Source organism: Bubalus kerabau, chromosome 3 (assembly GCF_029407905.1).
Source record: "Bubalus kerabau isolate K-KA32 ecotype Philippines breed swamp buffalo chromosome 3, PCC_UOA_SB_1v2, whole genome shotgun sequence".
Lineage (NCBI taxonomy): Eukaryota > Metazoa > Chordata > Mammalia > Artiodactyla > Bovidae > Bubalus > Bubalus kerabau.
The window spans coordinates 24,176,338-24,202,871 of NC_073626.1; the positions used below are offsets into that span (position 1 = coordinate 24,176,338).

The 26,534-nt window shown below is 47.7% G+C and overlaps 1 protein-coding gene across 1 annotated transcript; it reads right to left on the reverse strand.

The window, feature by feature from the left end:
* Positions 1–14,427: 14,427 nt before the first annotated feature.
* On the reverse strand, positions 14,428–26,367 carry GNL1 (G protein nucleolar 1 (putative)). Its single transcript, XM_055571011.1, has 12 exons — positions 26,229–26,367; positions 25,642–25,807; positions 25,147–25,283; positions 24,829–24,980; positions 24,641–24,712; positions 23,482–23,689; positions 23,229–23,324; positions 22,638–22,832; positions 20,116–20,294; positions 19,877–20,039; positions 19,497–19,637; positions 14,428–19,113 (listed from the first exon to the last, which is right to left on the reverse strand). Exons 1-12 carry the CDS (start codon positions 26,299–26,301, stop codon positions 18,872–18,874), a joined length of 1,824 nt encoding a protein of 607 aa, XP_055426986.1. The 5' UTR covers positions 26,302–26,367; the 3' UTR covers positions 14,428–18,871.
* Between the last annotated feature and the right edge of the window lie 167 nt (positions 26,368–26,534).

Here is a 26,534-nt window from a genome sequence, read left to right on the forward strand (position 1 = left end):
GGGACTTATCATAACAATTGAAGCTTATTCTGGACAGCAACAAGAGAAGTAGATCTCCCTACTCACCCACAAGAATCTTTATTCTATAGAGGCCTTGACAGGCTTCAGTCACGCCTTTAGTCCAGATGATCTCAACCACACCTCGCTCTCAAAGCTGTGTCCTCGGAACAGCTCCCACTGTGGGAACGGTGGGCAGAACCCACACTTGAAGGACAGGGGAGGGCTTCCCTGGTGGTCCAGTGGTTAAGAATCTGCCTGCCAATGCAGGGGACACGGGTTGATCCCTGCTGCTTATGCCACAGGGCAACTTAGGCCTCTGCACCACAACTACTCGGCTCGCGGGATCTGTCATAACACTGATGGGTATGTCATTTAGCATGCTAGTATGTTACAGTGAGTGGGTACTGAGGCTTAAGATCTACTGCAAGTTGACTTGTCTGCCATCTTGGACCTAGTTCGTTCTAACCAGTTTTTGTCATGTCCTATTGCTGTGTCATTTTTGTAAAGGTTGTGCCCTGCCCCCTTCCCTCCTGTTTCATATCCACTTGTTTCTCTCAAGGCCTCTTGCCTTCCAAGATGGCCCACACTCTGGGGAGTGTGTTTTTCTCTAAATAAATCCACTTCTTTGCTACCACTTTGTCAATTGCTGAATTCTTTCTGTGATGAGACATCAAGAACCTGAGCTTCATTACGTCCTCAGAACAGGTGTGTGATCTCCGTCAAAAGATCATGGTTTCAAGTCCCAGTCTGAGTTGCACGATTTCAGTTCCTCACAATCAAGCAGTGTTCTGGCCTCTTAAAACAATTGCTGGGACCTCCCTGGTAGCCCAGTGGCTAAGACACCACGCTCCTAATGCAGGGGGCCTGGGTTTCCCTGGTGAGGGTACTAGACTCCACATGCCAAAACTGAGAGTTGGCATGCTGCTGTAACTAAGACCTGACACAGCCAAATAAATAAATAAAATATTTTTAAAAACAATTGCTCATGTAAGAAGCACTCAAGATCTCAAAGTTCTGTCTTGAGTTTTGTTTGTCATTTCTTGCATCATTGCTGTTTTCCTGATGTGTTTCAGCACTTATCTCATTGTGTCTAGTTTAGTAAGCATGTGATTGATCCTTGAATTTCTGTCTCAGCTGCTACATTTGGGTTCTGCCCTTTCTGTTGTATTATACAAGAATTAGGAAGCATTCCCTGAATACAAGAATTTTCTGTCATCAGGATTGAATATGAATTGCTGTTAACATCTTGGGTGTTGTGCAACCAAGCCTCTTAAACTTGCAAGCTCTCCAAGGTTATCTAAACCACAGTGTCCAATTTCCTCCAGTGTGCAGGAGGAGCTGATAACATCCCATTCCAGAGATGTGTTTTTGCCAGAGTGAATGATCCTGAACTGTTTTGAGTTCTGATAAGCATATAGCCAACGTGGATTCCATACTGACTGCAGGAGTCCTGATCTCTTAATAGTCTTGCATGAAAAATCACCAGGAGCTATGACTTAGGCATTTACAGGTTTCTTGGGTGGCGGCCTGAACTTGTCTCAGACACCATCAGTTTCTTTCTTCTTCGGGCGTTGTTGGGGCTTCCACTTGGCAGAACCTTGCCAAAGCAGGCCAGGGCTAGGGACTGGGAGTGGCAACTAGGAGTGACTCCCCCACCCCCACCCCCCGCCGCCCCGGGCAAGTAGCAACGGAGCCCCGAGGTGCATGGGTCTGCTTGCAGCTGGCCGTGGTGCCAAATCCGTGTCACCAGATCGATGTCGCTGCAAGATTTCCTGAAGTTCTGTACCTGCACAGTCCAGCATTATGGCTGGTAGGTAGAGGATGTAAAATAACCATTGATGTAAGGAATAAGCGACACAGCAATGCATCTGAGCTGCACAGCCAGGAAGCTGCAAACACTCCCGGACCACGTCAGGGTCTGGCTCTTGCCCAGCTGCTGAGATTCTTACTTTCCATTTCACTTCACTTTCGCTTGGAGGTCCAGCTGACTCCCACTTGAGAGCTTCCACAGGTCTCTCCCTATTGTCATACTTCATAGACCCCGTACCATCCCTGCCACATGCACGGATTTGGGATCCTGTGTCTTGCAGTTTCTTGGTTCTCCCAGCTCAGATGTGTTCCCCAAACTTCGGTGTGCCCTTTGCTTCCCAGAGATGTAGGTGTAAAAGAAGAAATTCCACTTTATCCTTTGAGCTTCTTGTGTCTGGGAAGTGTGGGAAGCTGGGGGTTAGTGAGAAACGTGGAGATTCAAGGGACAGGATTCACTGCCCTTATTGTCCCTTAACTCCGGGAGATGGTGGAGGACAGAGGATCCTGGCGTGCTGCAGTCTATGGGGGTCGCAAAGAATCGGACATGACTTAGCGACTCAACAACAATTGTCCCTTATTGGAAATTTGCAATATCTCAATAGGAAGATTTTTCCTCAATATAAGAGAAAACGTCAAATTGTAGAAAGAACCAGGAGGAAGAAGAGAGGATAATGGGCTCCAATGGTTCACAAGAGACCTAATACAGTTGAAAAAAGAAAAAAAAAACAAGTAAAAGTGTCTTTCCTGAAGTTCCTCTGCAGTTGCGTTGGTCACAGGTTGTCAGCGTCCCTCGCCCAGAGTCCGCTCCTTTAGCGCCACCTTGTGGCAGCTCCATCCCCCGAGTATGCTCTTATTCTCAGCTGATGTGCATCCCTGCCTTCATTCCACCTAGCACCACTCATTCCAAGTCCACAAATACTTAGCACTCAAACCCAATATACCTAACAGTGCCTCAACTCAGGAGATCCATGTCCCTTGGAACCTCTGACTCAGCGTGGGCAGGCTTCTACCAAGTGCTGCCCTGGAATCTGGTTCAGCCTTCCCTCCCACCTTTTGTGGCTGCTTCGTCCCAGGCGTTTGACCCTGGCAGGGATGCCAGTCACAGTGTGTGGCCACTGCCCTAGCTGAAACTGTCATTATCTGTCCCTGAGATTCTGCCAAATTTTCCTAACACATTTCTTTGCTTCCAGTCTTCCTGTCCTCCAAAGGCACTGCCAACACACAGAGAGAGATTTGTAAAGCAAAATGTCATTTGGTCCTTCCTCTTACAATTTTCAGTGGCCCCCACAACCATTTCTAGAAAACATAGCTCCAAATTGCATAGTCTTGAATACATATATAGCAAAATCTATCGATATGTAGTATACATCTTTAAAGCATTTTAATTGCAGAAAATATATCCCGAAGTCATAGTAAATAAGACTGCACTGCAATAGGATGTCAATAATTCGCTTCCCTTTAACCATTTTACTTACAAATAATTAATCCTACCAGTAGCAGACTGAATAAAGGCCCCTAATCATATCTTAATCCCTGAAAACTGTAAATAGTGCCTTAAATGGTAAAAGGGACTTTCCAGATGTGATGAAGTTGAGGCCCTTGGGGGAGGGTATCATGAATTTTCAGGGTGGGCCCAAATGTAATCATAATGGTCCTTATTAGCTAAGGAAGGAGGAGTCAGAGACGAGAAGGCAATATGATGATGAAAGAAGAGATTGAAGGGATGTTGTTTGAAGGTGGAGGAAGGGCCTACAAACCAAGAGACACAGGCAGCCTCTAGAAGCTTTAAAAGGTAAGGGAATGGGGTTTTCCTTAGAGCCTCCAGCGGGAACCAGCCCAGCTCACACCTTGACTTTAGCCCCCTGAAACTGACTGTGGACTTCTGACCTCAAAACCTCCAGACAACAAGTGTGTTTGCCCCTAAGATTTGGAAGACCCAACACAACTTTTCCAATTCAAACATGTGGTTCTGTTCTGACTGGAACAATGGTCTTCCAGGATCTTTCTTTTTTTTTTCCAGACTGTTCAGCACAATTTATTTCAAACAGACCATGTGTTTCAGTGTAGCTGGGAGCAGTCAATTAAAGGGATTAAAGGCAGAAAAGCTACTGCAGCAAAAATATTTTAAGTTTTTGTTCTTGTGCAGCTGTGCTTTCTCCACTTCGCAGAAATCGGAATTCCCTCACTCAACACTTTTTCTGGCTGTTGGAATTGAATGGAAGACCCTTCTTTTTCTCCTGTTGTTCAGTCACTAAATCATGTCTAACTTTTTGCAACCCAATGGACTACAACACACCAGGACTTCCTGTCCTTCACTATTTCCCAGAGTTTGCTCAGATTCATGTCTTATCGAGTCAGTGATGCCATCCAACCATTTCATCCTCTGTCGTCCCCTTCTCCTGCCTTCAGTCTTTCCCAGCATCAGGGTCTTTTCCAGTGAGTCAGTTATTCACATCAGGAAGCCAAAGTATTTGAGCTTCAGCTTCAGCATCAGTCCTTCCAATGAATATTCAGGGTTGATTTCCTTTAGGAATGACTGGTTTGATCTCCTTGCAGTCCAAGGAACTCTGAAGAGTCTTTTCCAGCACCACAATTTGAAAGCATCAAGTCTTTGGTGCTCAGCCTTCTTTATGGTCCAACACTCACATCCGTACATGACTACTGGAAAAACCATAGCTTTGACTTACACGAACCTTTGTTGGCAAAGTGAGGTTTCTGTTTTAATACTTTGTCTAGGTTTGTCATAGCTTTTCTTCCAAGGAGCAAGCATCTTTTTTTCTCCTATGTATACATTTTTTAAAAGAAATCCTAGGGTCACAGATTTACATATTTTCAATAGCTATATTATGCATATGGTCTAAGCATAGGAGTGGGTTTGTTTTTTTTTTTTTTTTTTGGTCTAAATTCCCTTAGCATGCCTAAAGAACTCATCCCTCTTCCCAGTTTATAGCTGAGCAAATGAAACTTGAAAGTTCTCCTAAAACACTGTAGGTTATGCACTGTCAGAAAAAAAAAAATTGAACCTTTGTTTCCTATTCTGTTGACCTCTCCAAACAAATCACATTTCAATTCTTGTTGACTTAACACTAGAAAGTATCAGGGAAGTCATTCCATTCTACCTCTTCCTGGTACTGACTAAAGCTCACCCTGGGTAATGCCCTTCCCAAAGTCTAGTGGTCATAAAACTTCTGGTCATCAACTGAGTCAGCAGTTTGATCCACTGTGAGTTAATTTTTGTATGTAGTGTGGAATAGGGATCCAGCATCATTGATTTGCATGTGGATAGCCAGTGGTTCCAGCACCATTTGATGAAAAGACCCCTGTTTTACCCCCACTTAATTGTCTTAACATATTCTTTGAAAAATCAATTGATCATAAATGTGAGAGTTATTTTTAGACTCTCAATTCTCCTATTTTATTCTTGGTGGTGGTATTATGAATTGTCTTCTTAATACATTTTTGGTTTATTCACTGATACTATATAGAAATACAATAGATTTTTGTATGTTGATCTTGCATCCTGACAATTTGCTGAACTTGTTTTTAGTTCCAGTGATTTTTTAGTGTATTCCTTTGGATTCCTATGCATGAGATCATATCATCTGCATATGGAGATAGTTAATCTTCTTTCTTTCAGATATTGATAACTTTAATTGTCTTGCTCATGGTAGTTTTGTAGTTTTTGTTTTGTTTTATTGGTTTTGTTTGGGGGGGTTGTTTATTTGATTTGTTTTGTTGCCATGCCTCACTGCTTGTGAGATCTTAGTTACCCAATCAGGGATCATACCTGGGCCCTCGGCAATGAAGGCACTGAGTCGTAACTGGACTGGTAGGGAATTCCCATTGCTGTAGCTTTTTGAAAATGAAATGATTCTATTCAAAGTGCCCTGCTCTTTGCTGTTTTACATGTACAATATCATCCTGCCAGTGGTATCTCATTATAAGTTTGACTTAAATTTCAAATTGGCCATTGTGCCGGTGTCACAAAGTAAACTTTAATACATCATTTTTAATACTATTCTGTAGTATTATAGCTTCCCTAGTGGCTCAGATGGTGAAGAGTCCACCTGCAATGCAGGAGCTGCGAGTTCAATCCCTGGGTCGGAAGATCCCCTGGAGAAAGGAATGGCAACCCACTCCAGTATTCTTGCCTGGAGAATTCCATGGACAGAGGAGCCCAGCAGGCTGCAGTCCATGGAGTCACAAAGAGTTGAACATAACTGAGCAACTAACACTTTTATCATATTATGTTTGCAACTACTACCCTATCAATAAATATTCAGCAGGTTTCCTTTATTTATCACTACAGTGAAAGCTCTGTACATATATTCTTACACGTATATCCTTACACAGCCGTCCCAAAATCTTTTGATTTTACGTAATACTAGATTGTGGTAGTTAAACTGATGATCTGACTGATGACTGACTGAAATCCCATTTCTGCTGTGTATAACTTAAAAATAATAACTATAGGACTTCCCTGGTGGTCCAGTGGTAAAGAATCTGCCTGCCATTGCAGGGGACACAGGTTTGATCCCTGGTCCAAGAAGACCCCACATGCTGCAGTGCAACTAAGCCCTTGAGCCACAACTACTGAAGCCCATGCACCTAGAGCCCATGCTGTGCAACGAGAGAGGCCACCACAGTGAGAAGCCCATGCACCGCAATGAAGAGCAGCCCCTGCTCACTGCAGCTAGAGAAAGCTCGAGCACAACAGCGAAGACCCAGCACAGTCAAAAATTATTTTTAAAAAACCGTAACTACATCTGGAACTCAGATTCTCTACACCCAGCTACACTTGATCTTTCCCAGTCTCAGAGTTTCCCTGTCTGCCTACTTCTCTGTCCCTGAAACTGCCCTTGTTCTGCAGTCCAAGGAGTGGTCTGCTCCTCTAGTCCTTGTTCTACCGCTTGTTAGTTTACTTACATCGCTTGAGATGGGAAATAAGGATTTTTATCTGCATTCACTTCAAATCTGGTTATCAAATCTCAATATCAAACGTAGCTCACACAAGTTGAACTGAAAACATGTTTGTTTTTCTCTTGCCACTACACCCATAATTATACACTTTTTCATACCTTAGACCTACTCAAAGATTTGTAACCATTGTCCAGATAGCATAAATTCCTGGGCATGCATGCTAAGTCACTTCAGTGTGTCCAACTCTGCAACTCCATGGACTGTAGCCCGCCAGGCTCCTCTGTCCATGGGATTCTCCAAGCAAGAACACTGGAGTGGGTTGCCATGCCCTCCTTTAGGAGATCTTTCTGATCCAGAGATTGAACACACATCTCTTAAGTTTTCTGCATTGGCAGGCAGGTTCTTTACCATTAGCACCATTTGGAAAGCTCCCTGGGCTCCTCACACCCTACCAATCCAGTCCACCTCCTACCTTAAGAATATGTTCCTGCCGGACCAGTCTCCTTGGTATTCCCTAATCCCCATTCCTTAATTATATGTGCTTCTGGACCTTTGGTCTTTCCAACCTTCTTATCAATTCTCAAGAGTTAGCAGTGACCTCTACTTTCCAATGTAATGGACTTTTCTGCCTTCATTTCCCTCAACCTCTCTAGGGTTTTTTACAGGGTACAGTTGTCCTTCTTGAAGTGCTTACTTTCATCTAAATTCTGTTACTGTAGGCTCACTGTAGATGGGCTGCCTGGCAGAAGAAAGAAACTCAAGTGATTTACTGCCCCTGTGATTCACTTCCTCTTCTGCACAAACAGGCTCTTCTGTTATAGTGACATCATGGTTAATGCCATGTTAAAAGTGGGAGAGATTCAGAATTTGAGATTATGATTAATTACTGTGTTTAAAATCACAATTTCATGACCATTAAGGTTTTCCTTAAACTTTCCTCTCAGGTATGCCATTGTGTCCAATTGAGAGAGAACTCCAGCTCCATATACACTGCATAGAGTCCATAGACCTATAGATCTGTCCAGGGTACTGAAAGTCTTAAATTGGCAGGTTCCACCAACTCCATGAATAGTCTTCTTACTGTGTACAACTGCTCTAAAAATGAATTTATAATTCATAATTTATAGGTTTAGATTATCTGAGTTACTGAACAACCCAGTAATAAGTTGAGAGGACAACATACAGAAAGATCCACAAAAGAGTGTCTTATGCCCTATACTGAAGTGTATAGAATAAAAGAAAAATAGATGACATAATGAGTGAGAAGTTAACCTTTAAATTTTTTATCAGACTATAAAGAAATTCAGTATTGTTGTGGAGGAAAGAGATAAAGAAAAGGTACTACCAGTACCTTGCTGGTAGTAAAATATGATCTCTCCTCCACTTCCTCCCAACCATTCCCAGGGCAAGCAAGGGCCCTGAGGCTGCTGCAATGTCAAAGGAACCAAGAGGAGACTCTAACCTTCTGACCTGAGTGGGTTGGTACACTCTAGTGCCCCTCGTGGCTCCAATACTGGAGTTAATGTAACAAATTGCTTCAAAATTCATCTACTTGAGTGGATTCCCCCCACATAACTTTACATCCCTTAGCACCACCATTTCCTAGAAGGGTTGTTCTACACATTGTTCATTGATTTGTTTTTGCCAGCTGGAGAGACAAAGGATAGAAGGGAAGCCCACCCAGCAAAGCCAGAGGGAGGAAGCTCCAAGGACCTACTTGAGATGCACAGTGAGATTTTTCAGCTCTAGGGAAGACATCTCCTGCAGGTCCTTATTTCACAGAGAGTGCAAACCAATGGGAAAGCATAGAGAAAAGCAAAGAGATTACGGCAGAAGATGGAACCATGTTTCTTTTTAACTTTTTAAAATGTTCATTCATTTATTTATTTTCAGCTGTGCTGGGTCTTCATTCCTGCACACAGGCTTTCTCTAGTGGAGCTACTGTCTAGCAGTGGTGCACAGGCTTCTGATTTCGGTGGCTTTCTCTTATTGCAGGACATGGGCTCTAGAGCAAGAGCTCGGTAGTTGTGGCACATGAGCTTAGTTGCCCCCCCTTCCCTGCCCCAAATGTGGAATCTTCCCAGATCAGGGATGAAACCCATGTCCCCTGCATTGGCAGGCAGATTCTTTTTTCCTTTTTTTTTTTTTTAAAGATTTATTTATTTTATTATTAAATAAATTAAATAAATCTTAGGGAAAAAAAGATTATTTTTGGCTGTGGTGGATCTTCATTGCTGCACACGGACTTTCTCTAGCTGCTGCATGTAGGCTTCTTCTAGTTGTGGCAAGTGAGGGCTGCTCTTCATTTCAGTGTACAGGCTCCTCATTGCAGCGGCCTCTCTTGTTTTGGGGCACTGGATCTAGGCACATGAGCTTCTCTAGTGACAGCTTGTGGACTCAGCAGTTGCAGTGCCCAGGCTCAACTACTCTGTGGACTATGGGATCCTCCTGGACCAGGGATTGAACCGTTGTCCCTTGCATTGCAAGGCGGATTCTTGCCACTGGGCCACCAGGGGAATCCTGGAACCATGTTTTGACAGTGAGGTTTCAATGGGGAAGGGGTATTGGAACTTCCTGGGCATTGACTGAGGTTATAAATCTTGACTGGGAGATAGATTTAATAGAATTACTAAATGAAGATTACATATATGTTCCTGTTGTTGTTTAGTTGCTCAGTTGTGTCTGAGCAACTCCATGGGCTACAGCACGCCAGGCCTCCCTGTCCTTCACTACCTTCCAGAGTTTGCTCAAACTCATGTCCACTCAGGCACTGGCACTGTGACCTGGTAGATGCCTAACCCTTTCACTTGCAGTTCCTTCTCCTGTAATGAGACTAGCAATGGCCAGGACAAGAGGTGGATGATGGAAGGGCCCCAGGTGAAGCCAAGTCAGTGCCTAAAGATGTGAAACCCCAGCCTAGCCAGGTAGAGGGTCTCGATCTCCAGAAAAAATAAAATTTTTACCCCAACTCGGGTTTTCCCCCCTCAAATCCCCAAGTGCTGAGGGCCAAGACCAGTTGGAATGTCATCATGAGACTACTTCTTGGCTCTGGGACCTCAGCTTTCCCCCTTCTTACTTCAGACCCCCAGATCCATGATACCAAGTTTAGGATCAGCATGAGTACTGCTGATGTGGGGAAACTTTTGGTCCAGCCTCCTCTGGAGGGCACCCACCTTGTTCTTGGCTGACTTGCTGGGACTAAGGGAGGGAACAGCCTTCCCTGGTGGCTCAGACAGTAAAGAATCCGCCTGCAATGCAGGAGACCTGGGTTTGATCCCTAGATTGGGAAGATCCCCTGGAGGAGGACATGGCAACCCACTCCAGTATTCTTGCCCGGAGAATCCCCACAGACAGAGGAGCCTGGTGGGCTACAGTCCATGGGTCTCAGAGTTGGACACAACTGAACAACTGAGCACAGCACACGAGGGGACTGGGCTGGGACAGAAGGGCTGCTGTTATAAAATCTCCCCACTGCAGGCTTACTTGGCTCTGAACAAAGAAAAAACCTCTGGGTTTATCAAGTCACAGTGAAAAACTGCAGCCACCACAAGCCAAAACCCCAGATGTTTTAAAGCTGTCTACTTGGTTTCAGGGGCTAGCAGTAGGGGAAGAGCAGGTGAGACCCTGGCCATCCAGGATCCCAGGGGCTCAGGGAACAGGGCTCCTGCTCCTTCTCTCTCCAGTGGAGGAGACTGCAGCATGAGCAAGCCTGACCTTGGGCTCCAGGACATTCTTATGGCTCCAAATCCAGGCTAGCCAATCCTGGAAACCCTGCAACTCAGCCAGACCAGATTGACAATGAAGGTGAGTAGGTAGAGACAAGGTGCTCAGGGACCAGGTAAGCCCAGCCTGGAAGGGCCTGGACCATGTTGGTTGCAATCACTGGGTGGAGCCTTCCATGCCAGGCTACCCAGTCTACCCTCCCTACATGGCTTGGGGCAGGACTGGGCCAGTTGGGTGCTGTGAGGACAGGATCTGCGTTCAGCAGGCTGGAGAAACACTCTACGCTTTGAGGGTCCACACCCAGCTTCCCTGGGAGAGTCAGCGCTGTGACAGGGGAGACAGATGGGGCAGGGGTGGGGGGTGGCGTGGGTGGAGCGGGGCTCTGGCCACACGTCCTGGCCATTCTGTTTCCTATCTCCCAGCCTTTCAAAATAGCGACCTCAAAAGGACTGGGATTCTGCTGTTTCTGTCCAATGCAGGCCCCTTTCCCCTTTTACCTGAACATGAGGGTGTCACTTGGGGCAGGCCTGGGTGGAGGTGAGGTTTCAGGGGATAGCATGGAGCTCAGAGCTGGGGATTGTCCCCAGCGACAAAAATAAATACTCTTGACCATTGTAGTCAAGATGGACAGCATAAGCTAAATTTAAATTTCTCAAAGATCAGTTCGAAGACAAAAAATGTTTAGTTCACCCATGAGAGCCCCCCTTCCACTCTTCCTGTACCTCCTAGCTTCTCAAATAGGGGTCTGACTGGCTGGGGCACCTGGAATGAGTCCTTTGAATGTCCAAAAAACATCTATGGGGACAAGTGAGACTAGACATGAAGAATGGGGAAACTTGGGACTGAAGGGTCGGGCTCCTGGAAGAGATGAGAAACCTCCCTCGACTCCACCGAGGGTGACCAGGCCATGGGCACCACAAGCACAGGAACACCAGGGCCCAGTTGGAGCCTCAGAGGCACAGTTTTATTCTGTATCCGAGCATCCAAGGATCAGCAGCTCTGTCCTCAGTAAGTTCTGGCTGCTCTGGGGGAGAGCTCAACTTGATACTTTATTTCCCTGGAAGAACAAGGTGTGGGACAGACCTCTCTGTGCCCAGACAACAAAGCCTTTGAAAATAGTTACACAGAGAAAAAAATGAAATTCATTTTTCTTTGCCCTACTAACTACAGCTTGCCTATTAACTGGTCCCAAGGGAGACAGTGCCTGGACTAAAACTGAGCTTCTGGGTTTCCATCCAGTGCCCCTCATAAAGCCGGGTCTCCCCACCTCTTCTTAGGAATAAGTGACCATCCCCCACCCCACCCCACCCCACCCCACCCCCCAGGGATCTCAGGCCCCAGGCCTCCAATTCAGCCTTGGCATGCCCCGCACCCGCCACACTGCCCAAAAGTGGAGAAGCACACCTAGCAGGGATTGTAGCTCAAAAAGCCCTGAACTGTGCTGTGGGGCGGTGAGTGCAGAGGGTACAGACAAGTATTGGGCTCCCAGGGACCGGCTGGCACAGACTGTCCTGCAACTCCTCACAGGCCCATTTTGGAGCAGGATCGCCCAAGGAAGGCAGGAGAGGCTATAGGCTGGTGAGTTTGAGGCTGCCTGGACTTTCCATATAACGGGGGATGGAGGTGAGAGGTGAGGAACAGTGACCTCGGCATGGAAACCTAGACCACGGTGAAGTAAGGGAATGGGTGCTTTGGCAGTCTAGCAAGAAAAGCAAGGGAGTGGTGGGGGAGGTGGGGGAAGACCTGGACTGCAGACCCTGCCTGCATGTGGGATCTAAATGGTACCCCCTGCTTTGGAAGCATGGAGTCTTAGCCACTGGACTGCCAGAGAAGTCCCTCAGGTGACATTTGAATACATGTACATCCTTCATGGTAAATATTCTAAAGACTAAAAGAACAGCAAATAAAAATATTAAATTTCACTTAGTTATTTTATTGTCAGTAGTATTAAACACTAATTTTGAAACTATTTTATGAATATTTTAGGATAAAGCAAATAGATAAATGTCAAGCTTATTAAAATTTTAAATTATCCTGATGAAAGACATAAAATACAACATCAAAAAAGTTAAATTACAATATAAAATTTGAATTGGAAATATCAATATAAATTTATGATTTTTCTTAACATTAAAAGTGTCTTAAAGTAGTGATACCCCTGCAGTAATGAGCTCTCCCAGCATCTAAATAGTGGTTTCTATACAACATTTTTCATGAAAAGAACCAGTACTCCCTGGAGAAATGGCTAATTCCATGTTTGGAGCTTGGGAAAGTAAAAACTGAGCCTGGGACATCGTCATGCCAGGAGCAAGAAAGTAGTCATGGACAACTTTGGAGCATGTCAAAAGGGCACAGGAGTCAGCTTAAAAGGGCTTAAAAGGGCTCCTACTGTACACATTTGGTACAGTTTGAGAACAAAAGGAATAATGGCTGTGATTGGAAAATACTAAATGGATAAAACCCGGGAACCTATAGGTTTTTTTAAAAAAGACTAACTTTCCAGTTGATGAAGGAAAGCTCCCCTCTAGATAAATATCTCCTTATAAACAGAGTAGTGGGAGAAGTAGAAAAGCACCATTTTGTAACCCTTGATGAAATAACTCATTCAGGCGAGGGTCACTATGGATGCCAATTATTGGGTGAAAGTTTTTTAGAATATTTACAGTGTCAGGAACTTCCCAGCAGCCTATTGGTTAGAACTCCAGGCTCTCACTGCCAGGGGACTGGGTTCGATCCCTGCTCAGGGAACTAAGATCCCACAGGCTGCAAGATGCAGCCAAAAAAAAAAAAAAAAAAAATCACAGTGTCAAAGAAGCATGCATATAACTTGCTAACTGCAAAGGGGAACACTTTACTTTCATAGGACAGTCATTACACTTAGCATCACTGGCTGTGGGATGACCTGGTATTATGTGCATTCCAATGTGAAACAGTGTGACAAATGCAGCACTTCTGAAGAATTAGTCCCCAAATTGGGTAACTAGAATCTAAATTTTTTAATAAAAAAATATGAGCTAGAGGAATAGTTAAATGGCAACACGGAAACAATAAGACAAATCCAGAATGTAGTATATTCTATAGAAGAGACTGGCCTAGTCTCCTCAAAGAGTCAATTTTATGAAGACTGGACTGTTCTGGATTAAAAAGAAAAGGGGAGGGACCTCCTGGCAGTCCAGTGGTTAAAGCTTCTCTCTCCCAATGCAGGGATGCAGGAGTTGAGGGTTCGATCCCTGGTCAGGGAACTAAGATCCCACATGCTGTGTGGTGTGGTCAAAAAAAGAAAGAAAAGGGGAAAGAAGAGGACATAATCACAACAAAGAACAATGTGTGGAACTTGATTCCTGGTTTGTTTCTTTAATGCTGTAAAAGACATTTAAATTGGGAAAGCTTGAATATGATATTAGGTTACATTAGGAATTCACTGACGCAATGGATTTGAGTCTGAATGAACTCCGGGAGTTGGTGATGGACAGGGAGGCCTGGCGTGCTGCGATTTATGGGGTCTCAAAGAGTTGGACACGACTGAGTGACTGAACTGAACTGAACTCATTAGACATGGTAAGTCTAGTGTGGTTGTGCAACACATATACTGATGACTTAGGGATGAATGAGCATGTCTGCAACTTGCTTCCAACCAGTTTAGGGGACAAAAAAATAAAAGATAAGTAGACAGACGGATAAACAAGATAGAGACTAGTGGCAAAATGTTAGGATTTGTCAAATCCTTGTATGAGTGTTTGGGTGTTTATTGTCCTTTTTTTCAGTTTGTGTGTTAGACAATTTTCAAAACGTTGGAAAGAATTTTGAATTTTTTTTTTAAAGGAAAGAATTTTGATCTTTTTTTTTTTTTTTAAACATAGTAACAGAAGACATCATGAGCAGCAGCTCATGAATATTTCTTCTTTGTTCTCCCGTGGAACCAAAGCATTCCCATTTATGATATTTCTGAAGGCACATCAAGAGACATATTCAAACTTTATCTCTTTATTCAAGTTTGGCTTTAATAGTTTATTAAAAACTCTTAAATTTGTAAATATTAAAACACTGCTATTTACTACTGATGCAAGAATGACAATGTACTAGCAAGAAAATCAAAGCAGAAGCTAAACTATTTAGAAGCAATAGCAACTCCATAATTCAAAGATAATTTGAACAGGCAATTTTAAAGAGTTTAATAAGGCTCAAAGCAGCCGCTTAGCCTGCAGTGACGCTACCCCACCGGCAGATGGCGCTGCAAAGCGTCTCAGGTACAGCGGGAAGCCCCTTTTGCCAATGGCTGTCGCGGTCTCTTACACTTGAACTGATGAGTTCATATTATAATGTATCTTATTAATCATTTTTACTGCTTATTGCAGTTACTCTTATACTACTTACTAACTGGTACAGAAGTGTTTTAACAACTGGTTGAACAGTACCAGTGCAAACCGGCTGAATGTCAGCGCTGTCTCCTCCGACTAGGACAGAAGCCACCAGGCTCCCGTGGGAGGGTAATCCCTGCGCCGGGACTGTCAGTGCCGCCCCCGCCCGCTCTCCAGGGCTTGTTCCATCACTAATCCCCACTTTCCTGCATTTTCAGCCTTTCCTCCTCCACTCAACCCTTCTAAACAGTATGTTAAAGCGTTCAAAACTTAAAAGCAAATTTTTTTTTCAATTTTATATACGCTGCTCTCTCCATTTTTCTCTCCTTCCAAACACAATCAAACTTCTTTAAAAATTATCTCCTTTTCTCCACTGCCTTCACTTCTTTCCTCCAAATTATTCTCAATCCCCTGACATCTGGCACTTCTGATCCCACCTGTCCAATGCAGCTGCTCCCACCAAGACCAGCAAGGCTTCTTTTTACTAAACCCAGTGGACATTCTTCCTTCTTGTCATTAACCCTCAGCAGCATTCACTGTGCCCTTCCTTCTTCCTTCCTTGGCTTTCAGTGCACCACACTTCCAAGGTTTTATCCTGTCTGCTGGTTCCTCTTTCCCTGCCCTCCCTTGTATATTCTCCACATTCTTCCTCAGCTCTCAAGGATCTCAGCTACCCTCTTCCCACCTCTATGCTACTGATGCCCAAATCCGTCTGCAGCCACACCTCTCTTCCCCCAAGCCCTTTAATTTAATTCTGGTTTCCAGTCTTTCTCTGGGATCTCCGCAAAAGTCTCTGATCACTCTCCCTTTTCCAAACCAGTCTCCACAGTGCAACCGAACTGACATTAAGGCACAAATCTCTCCTCCTTGGTCTTAGGCTTGAAGTTCTTCAGTGCCGCTCTGGATGAAGCCTTCATCTTTAGCATGGCTGATGAGGCCCAGGAAGAGCTAACCCAAGCCTACCTCTCCAGCTTCACCTTTCCCCCCTTGCACCCTCTGCCCCAGCCATGCTGAACCAGTTAGTCTTCCAAACTGCCACATGCTTGTTCCTATCCTTTGCTTTCCCCTCTGGAATGCTCTTTCCCTCTCAATGCCTGGCTAACTCCTGCTCAGTTTTCAGGCCTCAGCTTGGACCTCTGTCCCTCTAGGAGACTTTTTCTGACTCACCAAGACTGGCCCCTGTTGGGTGTTCCCACAGCAATTCTTTACCACAGACCACTGATTTTTTTTTCCCCCAGTCTTATATAACTTGCTGTACAATCACAGCTTCCAGCTCTGTCCTCCACTTCTTTCTAGCAACATCACAAGACCCTTCTACATGAAGCCACCACTACCCCACAGAGCCCTGTACCACCCTTCTCACAGCACTTATCACACTTTTGGGGTAATTATTAAATTGTTTTCATATTCTAATAAATTGAGAGCTCCACAAAGGACTAGTTCTGTATCACTTACCACTTAGCAGTGACTGACAAACAGTAATTGTTGACAAATGGACAAATGTTCAATTGGTGAATGGATTCTTGGGGTGATTATAGTTCTAGACACGTTAATTAGTTACAATTCAGTACTCACGTACAGCAATTCTTCTATAATTTACATGGTGACATGGAGTAGTATCATTACTATCTGGCTGTTCTGTTCTTGGAGGGTACGGTCTACGCCTGTACTCAGTGTTTTTGTCCCAGAACTCAGCATGCCTGACACACATTGTTTTCAACCAATGTTGTTGATGGTATCAATGATCTACTCTGGACCACACACAGCTACTTTGTCCCAGAACCATGACTGGAAGTCAGTCTAGAAAAAGGGAAGCTCAGAAGAACTTGCTCAACATCTAGATGGAATTACAGCATGAATAAGAAGTACTAGTTTCTGGCCATCAAGAGACGAGACTGGCCAGCTGTGCAAACTCCCAGCGCCTGAGACCACCACAGTCAAGTGTCTCCACAGTGGATATGTCCCAGGAGGGGTGTGAGCACAGGAGTCCTGGGTATTTCAGAACTGGACCCCTGGTTTCCTTTGTCCCCTTTTAGTCAGTTTCCACCTCAGACACTGGTGTTGGGTTATTATTTATCCTTCTCCTTCCAAATCTGTTTGTTGCTAAGATAGTTCTTTTCCCAGTGTCACTTTCCTACAGAGTGAGTACTGATTGGGAAGAATCATTTGCCATCTCTAGCCTCTTGGGGATGTTAGCACTGCTTCCATCCAGGTCTTCAGCATAAAAACCCTCTTCCTTGGCTTCCCCTCCAGCATCAGGTCTCAACTTTCACCTCCACCCCCAGACCTCCCAAATGCTCCTGGTGAAACTCATAAGATAGAACAAGATAAAGACAAGTGAAGAGACGTGGCACAGAGACAAGGGCTTAAATAGAAATCTGATTTTTCTCACTTTTCTCCACTTTTTGAGACAATTCCAATGTCCCCATCCCACCTCCAGCAGTAGAGAAGTCCCCTGAGCTTCCTGACCATTACGAACCTTCACAGGATGCTCAGTAAGGGTCCCCCTTTTTCTGTCAACAGACCTAGCCCTGAGGGTACAAAGTGCAAGATGGGAGACAGATGGGTTTATCTCTCCACTGAAACTTTTTCTCTTTTACAGCACATTGTGGGCAACTTTTGCACACATTCACATGCTGTATTTAAACTTTGCACTGGAATGCAAATTCCAGAGCTTATGTCCTCACTGGGACCAGAGGAGGAGGGAGCTGGAAGAAATGACCCAAATATGGGCCAGTTCACCTCAGCCCCTTTTGCTCCTGGGGTGACTGGGTCTCTGCTGGAATGAAAAGTAGCCTGAGACCCAGAACCTGAACAGAACGCTTTAGAGAGAGGAATCATATGCCCTCTTCTCCTCACCCCTACCCCTGATGGCTAACCTATCAAATAACACTTTTTGCTACCACCAACCCAGACAACATTGTGGCAGCCAATGAACCAAAGCTCATTCTTCCTTTTCTCCAAGAATGAAATCTAGGAGTCCAGCTGCTTGCTTATCAAAGGGGATGTACAGCAAGGCCTAAAGCGCCCTGACTCACAGAAGAGCTGACCTCTGCTGAATTGCACTTGATATCATAAGACAGCCCAGACCATGCACTGGGTCTCCTTGGCTCCATCCCAAACCAGGGTAAATGGGATTCAGGAGGCTGGGTGTGTGTCCTCCCGTTTGAATCTAGCAGATCCTTAGTGTTAAAGCTCTATAATGAGACTTAATACTGCACTTACAGGGCTCTTCTGCTCAGATCATAAATGTGCACCCCACTTGTTTGCCAGTAATTAAGACTACTCGTACACATTTAATTAACATTTTCACAAGCATCAAGTCTTAGCTAAGTATCTCCACCAACAGGAAGTTCTAGAATTATACCGTATGAGCCCTAAGGATTTGGAGAACATTATACACCCATCTTAATCCAAAAAGTTGGGTGCCTGATTAATGAGGTCTTGATCATGGCCAGGCTGTATATTTAGGTCAGGCCTGTTTGTGCAGCTTTATATGCTCAGTGCTTAGCATAAGTCTAGACACAGACCTCAATAAATATTTGTTGAATTTGAATAAATCCTGTTAAAAAATCTCACTTGGAGACATCAGCTGTGACATCTCTTACTGCTGCTTCTCCCACAAGTTCCTGGTATAACCCAGGACTGACAGCAGGGGGCGCATGGGGGTTGTTCCAACACCAGAGGGACCAAAGGGGATTGGACTTTGACCAGGCCTCAAAAGCCTGAAATGACCTCCCCTCACCATGTTGATGACACAGTTCCTAAGGTACAAGTGGGAGCATGAACAGAGGGAACGGTTTTGGGCCTCAGAACCCACTGAATTAACTCCTAAGAGAACTCTTCTTTTGCAAAGAGAATGCACAAAAAGAGAAGGGAGAAGAGCAGCCAGCCTCCCACAACTGTCAGCCTGAGAGCTGCTCTCACCTCAGTCCATCTAGGGAAGGGGCTACAAAGCAGACAATCTTTATTCACAACTGGGGCAGCAGACGGGAGAGACCCCCGGGTCAGTCCAAAAGCAAAGATACTGGGGAGGTGGGGAGATGGAGTAGGGCAGGGACTCAGCACTCGTCCTCGCCCAGCAGGGCATAAGGGTTTCGGGCGGCCAGGCTGGACCCTGGAGCCGAGGTTGGGGTGTCCTCATCCCCTTCCCCCTCCTCATCCGCATCCCGGTCCTCCTCTCCCTCCTCCTCACAGGAGCTGCTCAGCTCTTCCTCTTCCTCCTCCTCCTCGTCACCCGCTGGCCCCACCCTGCCCTGCAAAACCACCAGCTCCATGGTCTCTGGATGGGACTCCCAGGTGCCTGGGGAACCAAAACAGAAAAAGAATGGGGGAGAGTTTTGAGCAAGAAACTAACGCCAGGCAAAGATGGGGAAGAGGCAAAGACTAAGAATGACAACCATTTTTATAGCTGCTGGCATATATTGTGCGCTCATTCATTCACCCTCTCCTGTGCTGGGCACAGAACAGAAGCTTTGCACACATTAACTCCCATCTTGCCACCTCCTTGCCAGGAGCAACTAAGCACCCTGGTTTTGTAGATTGGAAAGTCATCTCAGACCTACTTAGTCACACAGAGCTGGCCGATGGGGGCAGAATCCGAATCCTCACACAGTGTGGCCACAAAGCCCACACCCTTCTGCCTCTTCTACAGCAGGGGCTGGGGAGGATCACCGGCTGACTGACCTTTCTGCTCATTGTAGCCTGGGGGATGAAAACACAGGCTGAGGCGGCCATCCAGCGCCAGCCGCAGGAGGCTGTTGGCCGCTCTGTACACATCGTTTCGGGCGGCCTTGGCTGTCTTGTAACCACGTTTCTCTGCCCAGGCTGGAGGGAGAGAAGGATGGGGATGGAAGACCATCAACTGGGCCCAGTCACCATCATCCCACACCCCTAATACAGTCCTTCCAGTTTCTCCCAGAATATTCCAGGCCCAAGATCTTGCTGGCCCTGAGACAGGGTCTATGGGTGACCAGCCAGCTGCCCCATCAGGATGGCAGGACCTCTGAGGAAGGACAGAAGAAGAGACAGGGCCAGGGGAGGAAAGCCAGACACGTGGAGCCCACCTTCACAGATGTCCCAGGCACACCAGGGGTGTTCTGCAGAGGGGTCCTCGGCCTCTGGGTGGCGCAGATGGAGCAGGGCCTGCACGGGGATGCGGGAGGCCAGGTAGCCCACGGCGGTGTACGGCTCCTGGATCTGGGCGATAGGGTAGATCCCCGCCAGGACCTGAGGGGAGGTAAGAGCATTCAGCACCTGCCTCGATCTCCTGCCTTCTCCCCACTGCTGGCCCTCTGCCCTGTACCTGCAACTGCCTGGGCAGAAGCGAGGGGAATATGAGGCCGGGACAGTCACAGAGCTTCACGGAGGGAGTGAGAAAGTAGGTCTGAAAGTATCGGGTGTGGCCCGGAGTTCTGGAGACACTCACAACCTTTCGGCCTACCAGCCCGTTGATCAGCGAGGACTTGCCCACGTTGGGGAAACCTAAGGAAGACAAGGAAAATTAACACTGACAGATCCTTACTCTGTGACAGGTAGGACATGGTGCTGTAGCTATAGATGAATGGGAAACTAAGGCGCAGAAAGGAAGGACAGAAGCGGTACAACATCACAAGTTACAAACCAGGCTCTGGCCTCCCAGCGCCAGGATCTCCCAGATGTTTCCTCCACCCCGCTCTGTGGTCTTACCCTGGGCCTGTCACTTCACACCTTCCAAATCCCACCTACAAGCACCTCTCTCTCTGCCTGACACCTCATCTTTCCAGCTCACTTATTCTGGATCCTCTATTCCAATGAGCCTCTGACCCTGACCAACATGGGCTCATGCCCTCACCTCCCTTCTTATTCAACTTAGATTCCACGGTCCAGCGCAATAGCCAGTCCCTTTCAAGGAGCTTCAACTCCCTGGCCCTGCCTCTCCCCTTCTTAGTCATCTGGCAAAACTCCAGCCTCGTAAAACGCAACTCTGCCCGGTCAGCAGCTGACTGAGGCCAGGCAGAGATGCACCCTGGTGCTGACTGTGCTCTCTTTACAACACACGCACGCACAGCTGGTATATCCACAGGTACCAAACTCCAGGGAGGCTCAGGTCCCTTATATAAAACGAAACAGTACAGCTAGCCCTCCCTAGCCATGGGCTCCTTGATTATATTTCCTCTCGAAAGGGGCTGGGAGACAACTCTCCTTTGACAACTCCATTCTTCTCTCCCCTTTATAGTAAACTCCTTAAGACTTGTCTATTTTTTGCCACCACTTCTTCACACCATCTTCTTTGTGACTATAAATTATAACACACACACAAAACACGTAAAACATAAACATGCCTGATGAACCCCCACGTCACCCTGAGCAGAGAGTGACTCACTTCCTCAGAGGCCCCATCCATTCCTTCTTGATCATAACCCTCTCCCTGTGCTCATGGGAGCCTGATCCCAAGGGGTACAGAATTCTGCTTCTTCACTTTCCTTTCAGTTCTGTGGCCTGTGAATCCTGAATGGCTGGTGGAGTTCAATTCTACAGCTTTGGAGCCTTACACAAATGGGATTGTACAGTATGGATGCTGTTGTGTCTGGCTCCTTACTCATACAACATTACCATGTCATTCCCCATCCTCTCGTCCGCCACCCTAATCTGGCTTTCTCTTCTCCACCCACGAAATCGCTGATCTCCATGTTGCCCAACTTGCTGAGCAAGTCTCTGTTCTTACCGCTCTTGACCTGTCAGCGACAGTCAACACGACTGAGCCCTCCTCTCCTCTCCAGACTTTCTTCATTTGCCTGTTGGAACACTCTTGATTTCATTCTGCTTTGCCCAGCCTCTAAATACTAGCCTAGTCTCTTCTCCATCTATCTCCTCTCCCACATCTCATCCCATCCCATGGCTTTAATCACCATTTATGTACACTACTGGCTTCCCAAGTTTAAATCTCATTCAAATTCAAATCTCCAGTTCTCTCCTCTAAGCTCCTGGCCCACTGCCTAGTCAGCGTCTCCACCTGGGATATTTAAAAAGACTCTCAAACTTAATTTGATTCCCTTCCCCAATCCCTCCAAATCTGCTCCTCTCCCAGTCTTCCTACTTCAGTGTTCCCGCTGCTCAGTATAAAACTTTGTTTATGCAACCCAAGTGCAACTCCTCAGCAATCTTGTGTTTTCTACCTTCAAAATATATCCTGACCTGTCTCCCCACCTCTGCCTCTGTTCTGAGCAAGTCTCATTTCTCCCCTAAACTGGGACTGCCTCTGACCACACTCTCTGCTTTGTCTTGCCCATCCCTACCATTTACATTCCTTTATCCCCCACTGAGAGCAGAGACAAAGCTCTTAATTAAGAGAAGATTCTCTTTACAACAGACTAAAAGAGTTAAGACCAAGAAGGAACCTGATACTTGCTAAGCTCTTGCTATGATTTATGATGGACTAATTATTACAACTAAAAAACTTAATATGTAAGTTACATAACAGTGACCACTTCACATCAAGCATCACACAATTTTAACAATTATTGTTATTACTATTATCACTATTTGTCAGACTTTGTTCAGCTCTCTCTATACTCTTCTCCTGCTTCCTTCCATCCATTCTTTTAACTGAGCATCACTGTCCTCATTTTTCAAATCAAATTCACTGAGACTGAGAGTTGGTAGATCCCTTGCTCGAGATCAATAAGCTAAGAAGGCAAACTTAACTCAGGTGTCCTGTGATCATTTGGCCATGGCAGACAGCCTCCTCTGGCCTCAGAGACCCTGGAGCCTAAAGGGACCTGACCACCTTCTCTATTTCCCAAGTACTGAAACCCTGTGCCTCCTAGGCAGCCGCTACTTCCTTACCCACGCAGCCGATGGTCGCCACCCCGTCCTTGTAGCGCTCCCGCGCGGGGCCTGTCGGCTCCATCGCGGAGTCAGTCTGCTGCTCCACCAGGACGGCCGGCCCGTCCTCCTCTTCCTCCTCCTCCCCAGAGCCGCTACCCCAGGTGGCCCCGGCCACATCCCGGGCAATCTTCTCCCGCCAGCTGCTCAGGTCCACTGTGCAGGGAAGGAGAAAGAGGAGGTAGTTCTCCCCAGGGCCGCTGCCCATGATGGCGGAGACAGTGCTCTGCACAGTCGAGGTAAGTGGCTCCCTCTGGATCTCGCAGAGCCAAGCTGCATAAAAGCAACCTCCCCAGCCTTCACTTGACCCCACCCTGGAATCAGGTGCATTTCTGAGTCTCTAAAAAGCACCAGCAAGACTGAAGGCAGTCAGCCACAGGGGCTCCTGCCTCCCGGCTGCCTCCCTTGTCCTACCAAGTCAGGCAGCTTCTTCTCTTGGCCCTCCCTGTGGCCTCTTGCCTGAGTCGATACTAGAGGAAAGGTATGCAAAATGATTTGGGGCCCTGGGTCCCCCCCACTGGCCCCCATGCTTCGCCTCGAAGGGGCACATACCTTTCCCCGCAGTGATGGCTTCACAGGCTCTCAGCAGCTGCTCTGGCCCCAGAGCCCGAGTCCATCCTCTTCCCCGCCTCCGACTCTTCTTCAAGACTGAGATCAGAGGGTGCAAAAGCATGAGCTCACCCCATGGGGCTCAGGTACCCCCTCCCTCCCACCACCCTCAGACCCCAGATCAGGTCCTCCCTTTTGTCCCCTGCCCCCCGCCCCCGCCACATCTCCCACACTGCCCTCCTCACTGCCCACTCACCGCTGCTAGGGTCCTGTGGGGTGCGGGGATCCCGAGGGAAAGAGGTGAAAAGAACAATGTGGAGCTGGGGATAGTGTTGATGGAAATAATGCTTCCAGGCAACCACGAGAGCTGGGGGGGCCAGATCCACCTTGTTCAGGACAAGCACCAGGGCCAGCCCAAGCTCTCCAGTCACGTACTCGTAAAGTGCTGGTGGGAAATTCACAACCTGGAACAGGATATAGGAGGAGGGAGTGATGCAAGGTCAACCCAGAGTTCTCTGCCTGCAGCGCCCTACTCACCAGGCACAGCTTGGAGAGAAGAACCTGGTGGTAGCAGATTCTGGGGCAACAAGGACAGATCAGCCAAACTGAACTAGGGAGACAAAGCAGCGGTGAGCATCACCTGTATGTCTGTCTCTGGGCATTCCCTGTGGGCCCGATCAGGGATGGTAAATAGCTAAAAACAAGGAAGCAGACCTAGCAACGGGGGATAAATGCTAGAATCACTCACAGGGATGAGGGCTGGGATAGAAATTAATATCTAGTTTTACACACACATCTGTCTGCATGTGTACACAAGCTTATGTGCCGGCATGCACGTATGAGGTTTGCATTGAGCATGTGTAGCTGTTTAAGTGAGTGTGTGAATGCACATGTATGTCTCCGACTACGTAGGGGGTACGTGTACATGTTAATGATCTCCAACCTAAATATCCACACAGACTTTAGACCTCCCTTTCTCCCCCTAGAGAACAACAGTGAAGCAGCACAGCCAGATCACAGGAGAGCCATCCAGCAGCTTGTCTAGAGCCTTAACCACTACCCTAGCATCCCAAGTGAGGCTGAGTTCTGTAGAGACTCATATGGCAGGGAAGCCCACTTCACAGACTTCCCTGGAGCTCCACACTGAGACTTCCTATTAGCCCTGGTGTGCTAGGAAACAGGAACAGTTTTCCATCAAAGGGTTAAAGAACAGGAGGGGCGGTTGGCCAGAGGAGGAGTGAAAGGCTCTGACACTGATGAATAAAAACTGAGTTCCCAACTGCAGACGTCAGCAGGGTAGAGGAGACTGGAAAGGAAGGGATTACCTCTTTATCTCCCAACTAGTGCCTCTGCCCTTTACCCCACCAGAACCTCCCTCCCTCCTGCCCCTTGCCCACTCTCATCCCAGGACTCACTGGATGTCGGATATCAGTAATCAGCAGAACAATATCAGACATCTCTAACACTCGCCACAGCTGCCTCCATGTCTGAAAAGACAAAATCAATGAAAGAGAACTTGAGCCCAGAGTCACTCTCCTGCCTGACTCAAACCAATTTGGCCATGGGTGACTATGCCCCACTCCTGTCCCCACTCTAGTCTCACCTCCAGATTGTGCTCAAAGTAGCTGAGTTTCTCAGAGGTGTAAGCCCCATGAATCTTCCCAAGATACTCCTGGAAGCTCCGTTCCTCCTGGCTCATCAGTTGCTCCTTAGACATCTCATAGCTCCAAGGTGGGCGTCGGGGAAAGTCCAGGACTGAATAATCAAGAAAAAGTCCAAATAAGTTTCAGAATAGTTTTAAGACTAAAGCGTGCATGTCTCCCAGACCCCTTCTTTCTCCCAGTAGGCTCTTAACTCTTCCAAACTCCTTTCCCCAGCCCACTGCCTGTCCCAAGCATCCAGGCGCTGGGCTCTCACTCACCAGAGCCGGGCTGGTAGACCTCTTGGATGTCCAGCTCCAGCAGCTCAGCACTGATGGGCTGTAGCACTTGCTCCCGGGCAGCTCTCTTTCTCCTCTCCACTTCCTCCCGGCTGTCTCGCTCAAAATGCAGCCGGTATCTAACAGGGAAGGGACCACAGCATCCATCGCAATCCTTGGCCACAAACTCTTTTCTCCAGACTTCAAGTCTCGCTTCTCAGTCGGCCCTCCCCCAAATCTCTTTCGTGCAACAAAGGGCCTTCCCTAAGTTTCGTCCAGAAAAAGCCAAACTCTCTCCAGGTTCTGCGGAAGGGAAGATTGTGGCCCGCTCCACAAGCTTCCCTTGTGCCCTAGCGGCCCGTGGAGAACCGTGGTATCCCAGCCCTCCCCCATCTCCTCCAGTTTCAAGCCTCCACCAGCAGCAGCCTGCTTTCCCCCAACGCTCTGACTTCCGGGTAGGCGGGGAAACCTGGGCCAGAGCCCCCCGCCCACTCTCACCGATTTGGGTCATAGCCTCGCGGGCCCAGCCCTTGGGAAGGTTGCTGGTTGAGCCTGCGGATGTGATGGGTCACAGACTCCCCGTCCGAGGTGTCGGTTTGCTCCTCCCGCCGCTCTCGGCTCCCGCTGCGGCTGTTGGAACTGGATCGCAGCCCATCTTGAAGCCCTGCGGGGAGGAGCCGGTGACGCCAGTGCTGGCCAGTTCTCAGGGGCCAAAAGACCCCCTCCCCGGTCGGCCTGGCTCCTCCCCACACTACCGCACTTCTTTTGAGACCGGGCCCTCCCAACTACTATGCCCAGGACCCTTCCGGATGTGCGTGGGGGGAGGCACTCCTCCTCCTCCAGGGATCTGCGGGGATGGCGCCCCGTTGGAGCTGGAGGGATTCCCCTCCCCCAACTCTCCATCCTTCCCCACCCCTTCCAGATGTAGGGGGCTGGGGTGAGGGAATCCCCTCCGCGGTCGCCCACGCGCGTCGGCACGCGGCCGCCACCCCCTCCCACGCCTCCCAGAGGTGAGGCGGGCACACCCCTCCTTCCAGATGTGCGGGAGTCCGAGCCCCGCCCCCTCCTCCGGCTCCCGCACTGACCTCGCTTCCGCTCCCGCTTGTCCTGCAACTGCTTTTTCTTCTGCTTCACGCTGAAAGGCTTCTTCCTCGGCATGGCCCGGACCAGTCACCTGGCCCGCCCTCCGCCGAGCTCCCGCCGCCTCAACTGACTCCCACCGGGGCAGCCCCCGCCGCAAGGGCCCGGGACCCTGGAGGGGGCGGGGCTGGAAGGTGACGTCAGCGGGCGGGCCCGGCCGCTGCGCCCGGGCGGCCCGGGTGGAAGACAACGGGGAAATACAGCCACTTCCCAGTGAGAGCGAGGCAAGAGGATGATGCAGGGTAGGCTAC

Excerpts from the sequence above, each read along its gene's own strand:
- GNL1 (XM_055571011.1), bottom strand. The coding sequence starts at position 26,301 with ATGCCGAGGAAGAAGCCTTTCAGCGTGAAGCAGAAGAAAAAGCAGTTG. Across the intron at positions 24,713-24,828 it reads ACTTTGAGCACAATCTGGAG|ACATGGAGGCAGCTGTGGCG; the intron begins GTGAGACTAGAG and ends TTGTCTTTTCAG. Across the intron at positions 23,325-23,481 it reads CCCACAGGACCCTAGCAGCG|TCTTGAAGAAGAGTCGGAGG; the intron begins GTGAGTGGGCAG and ends CTCTGATCTCAG.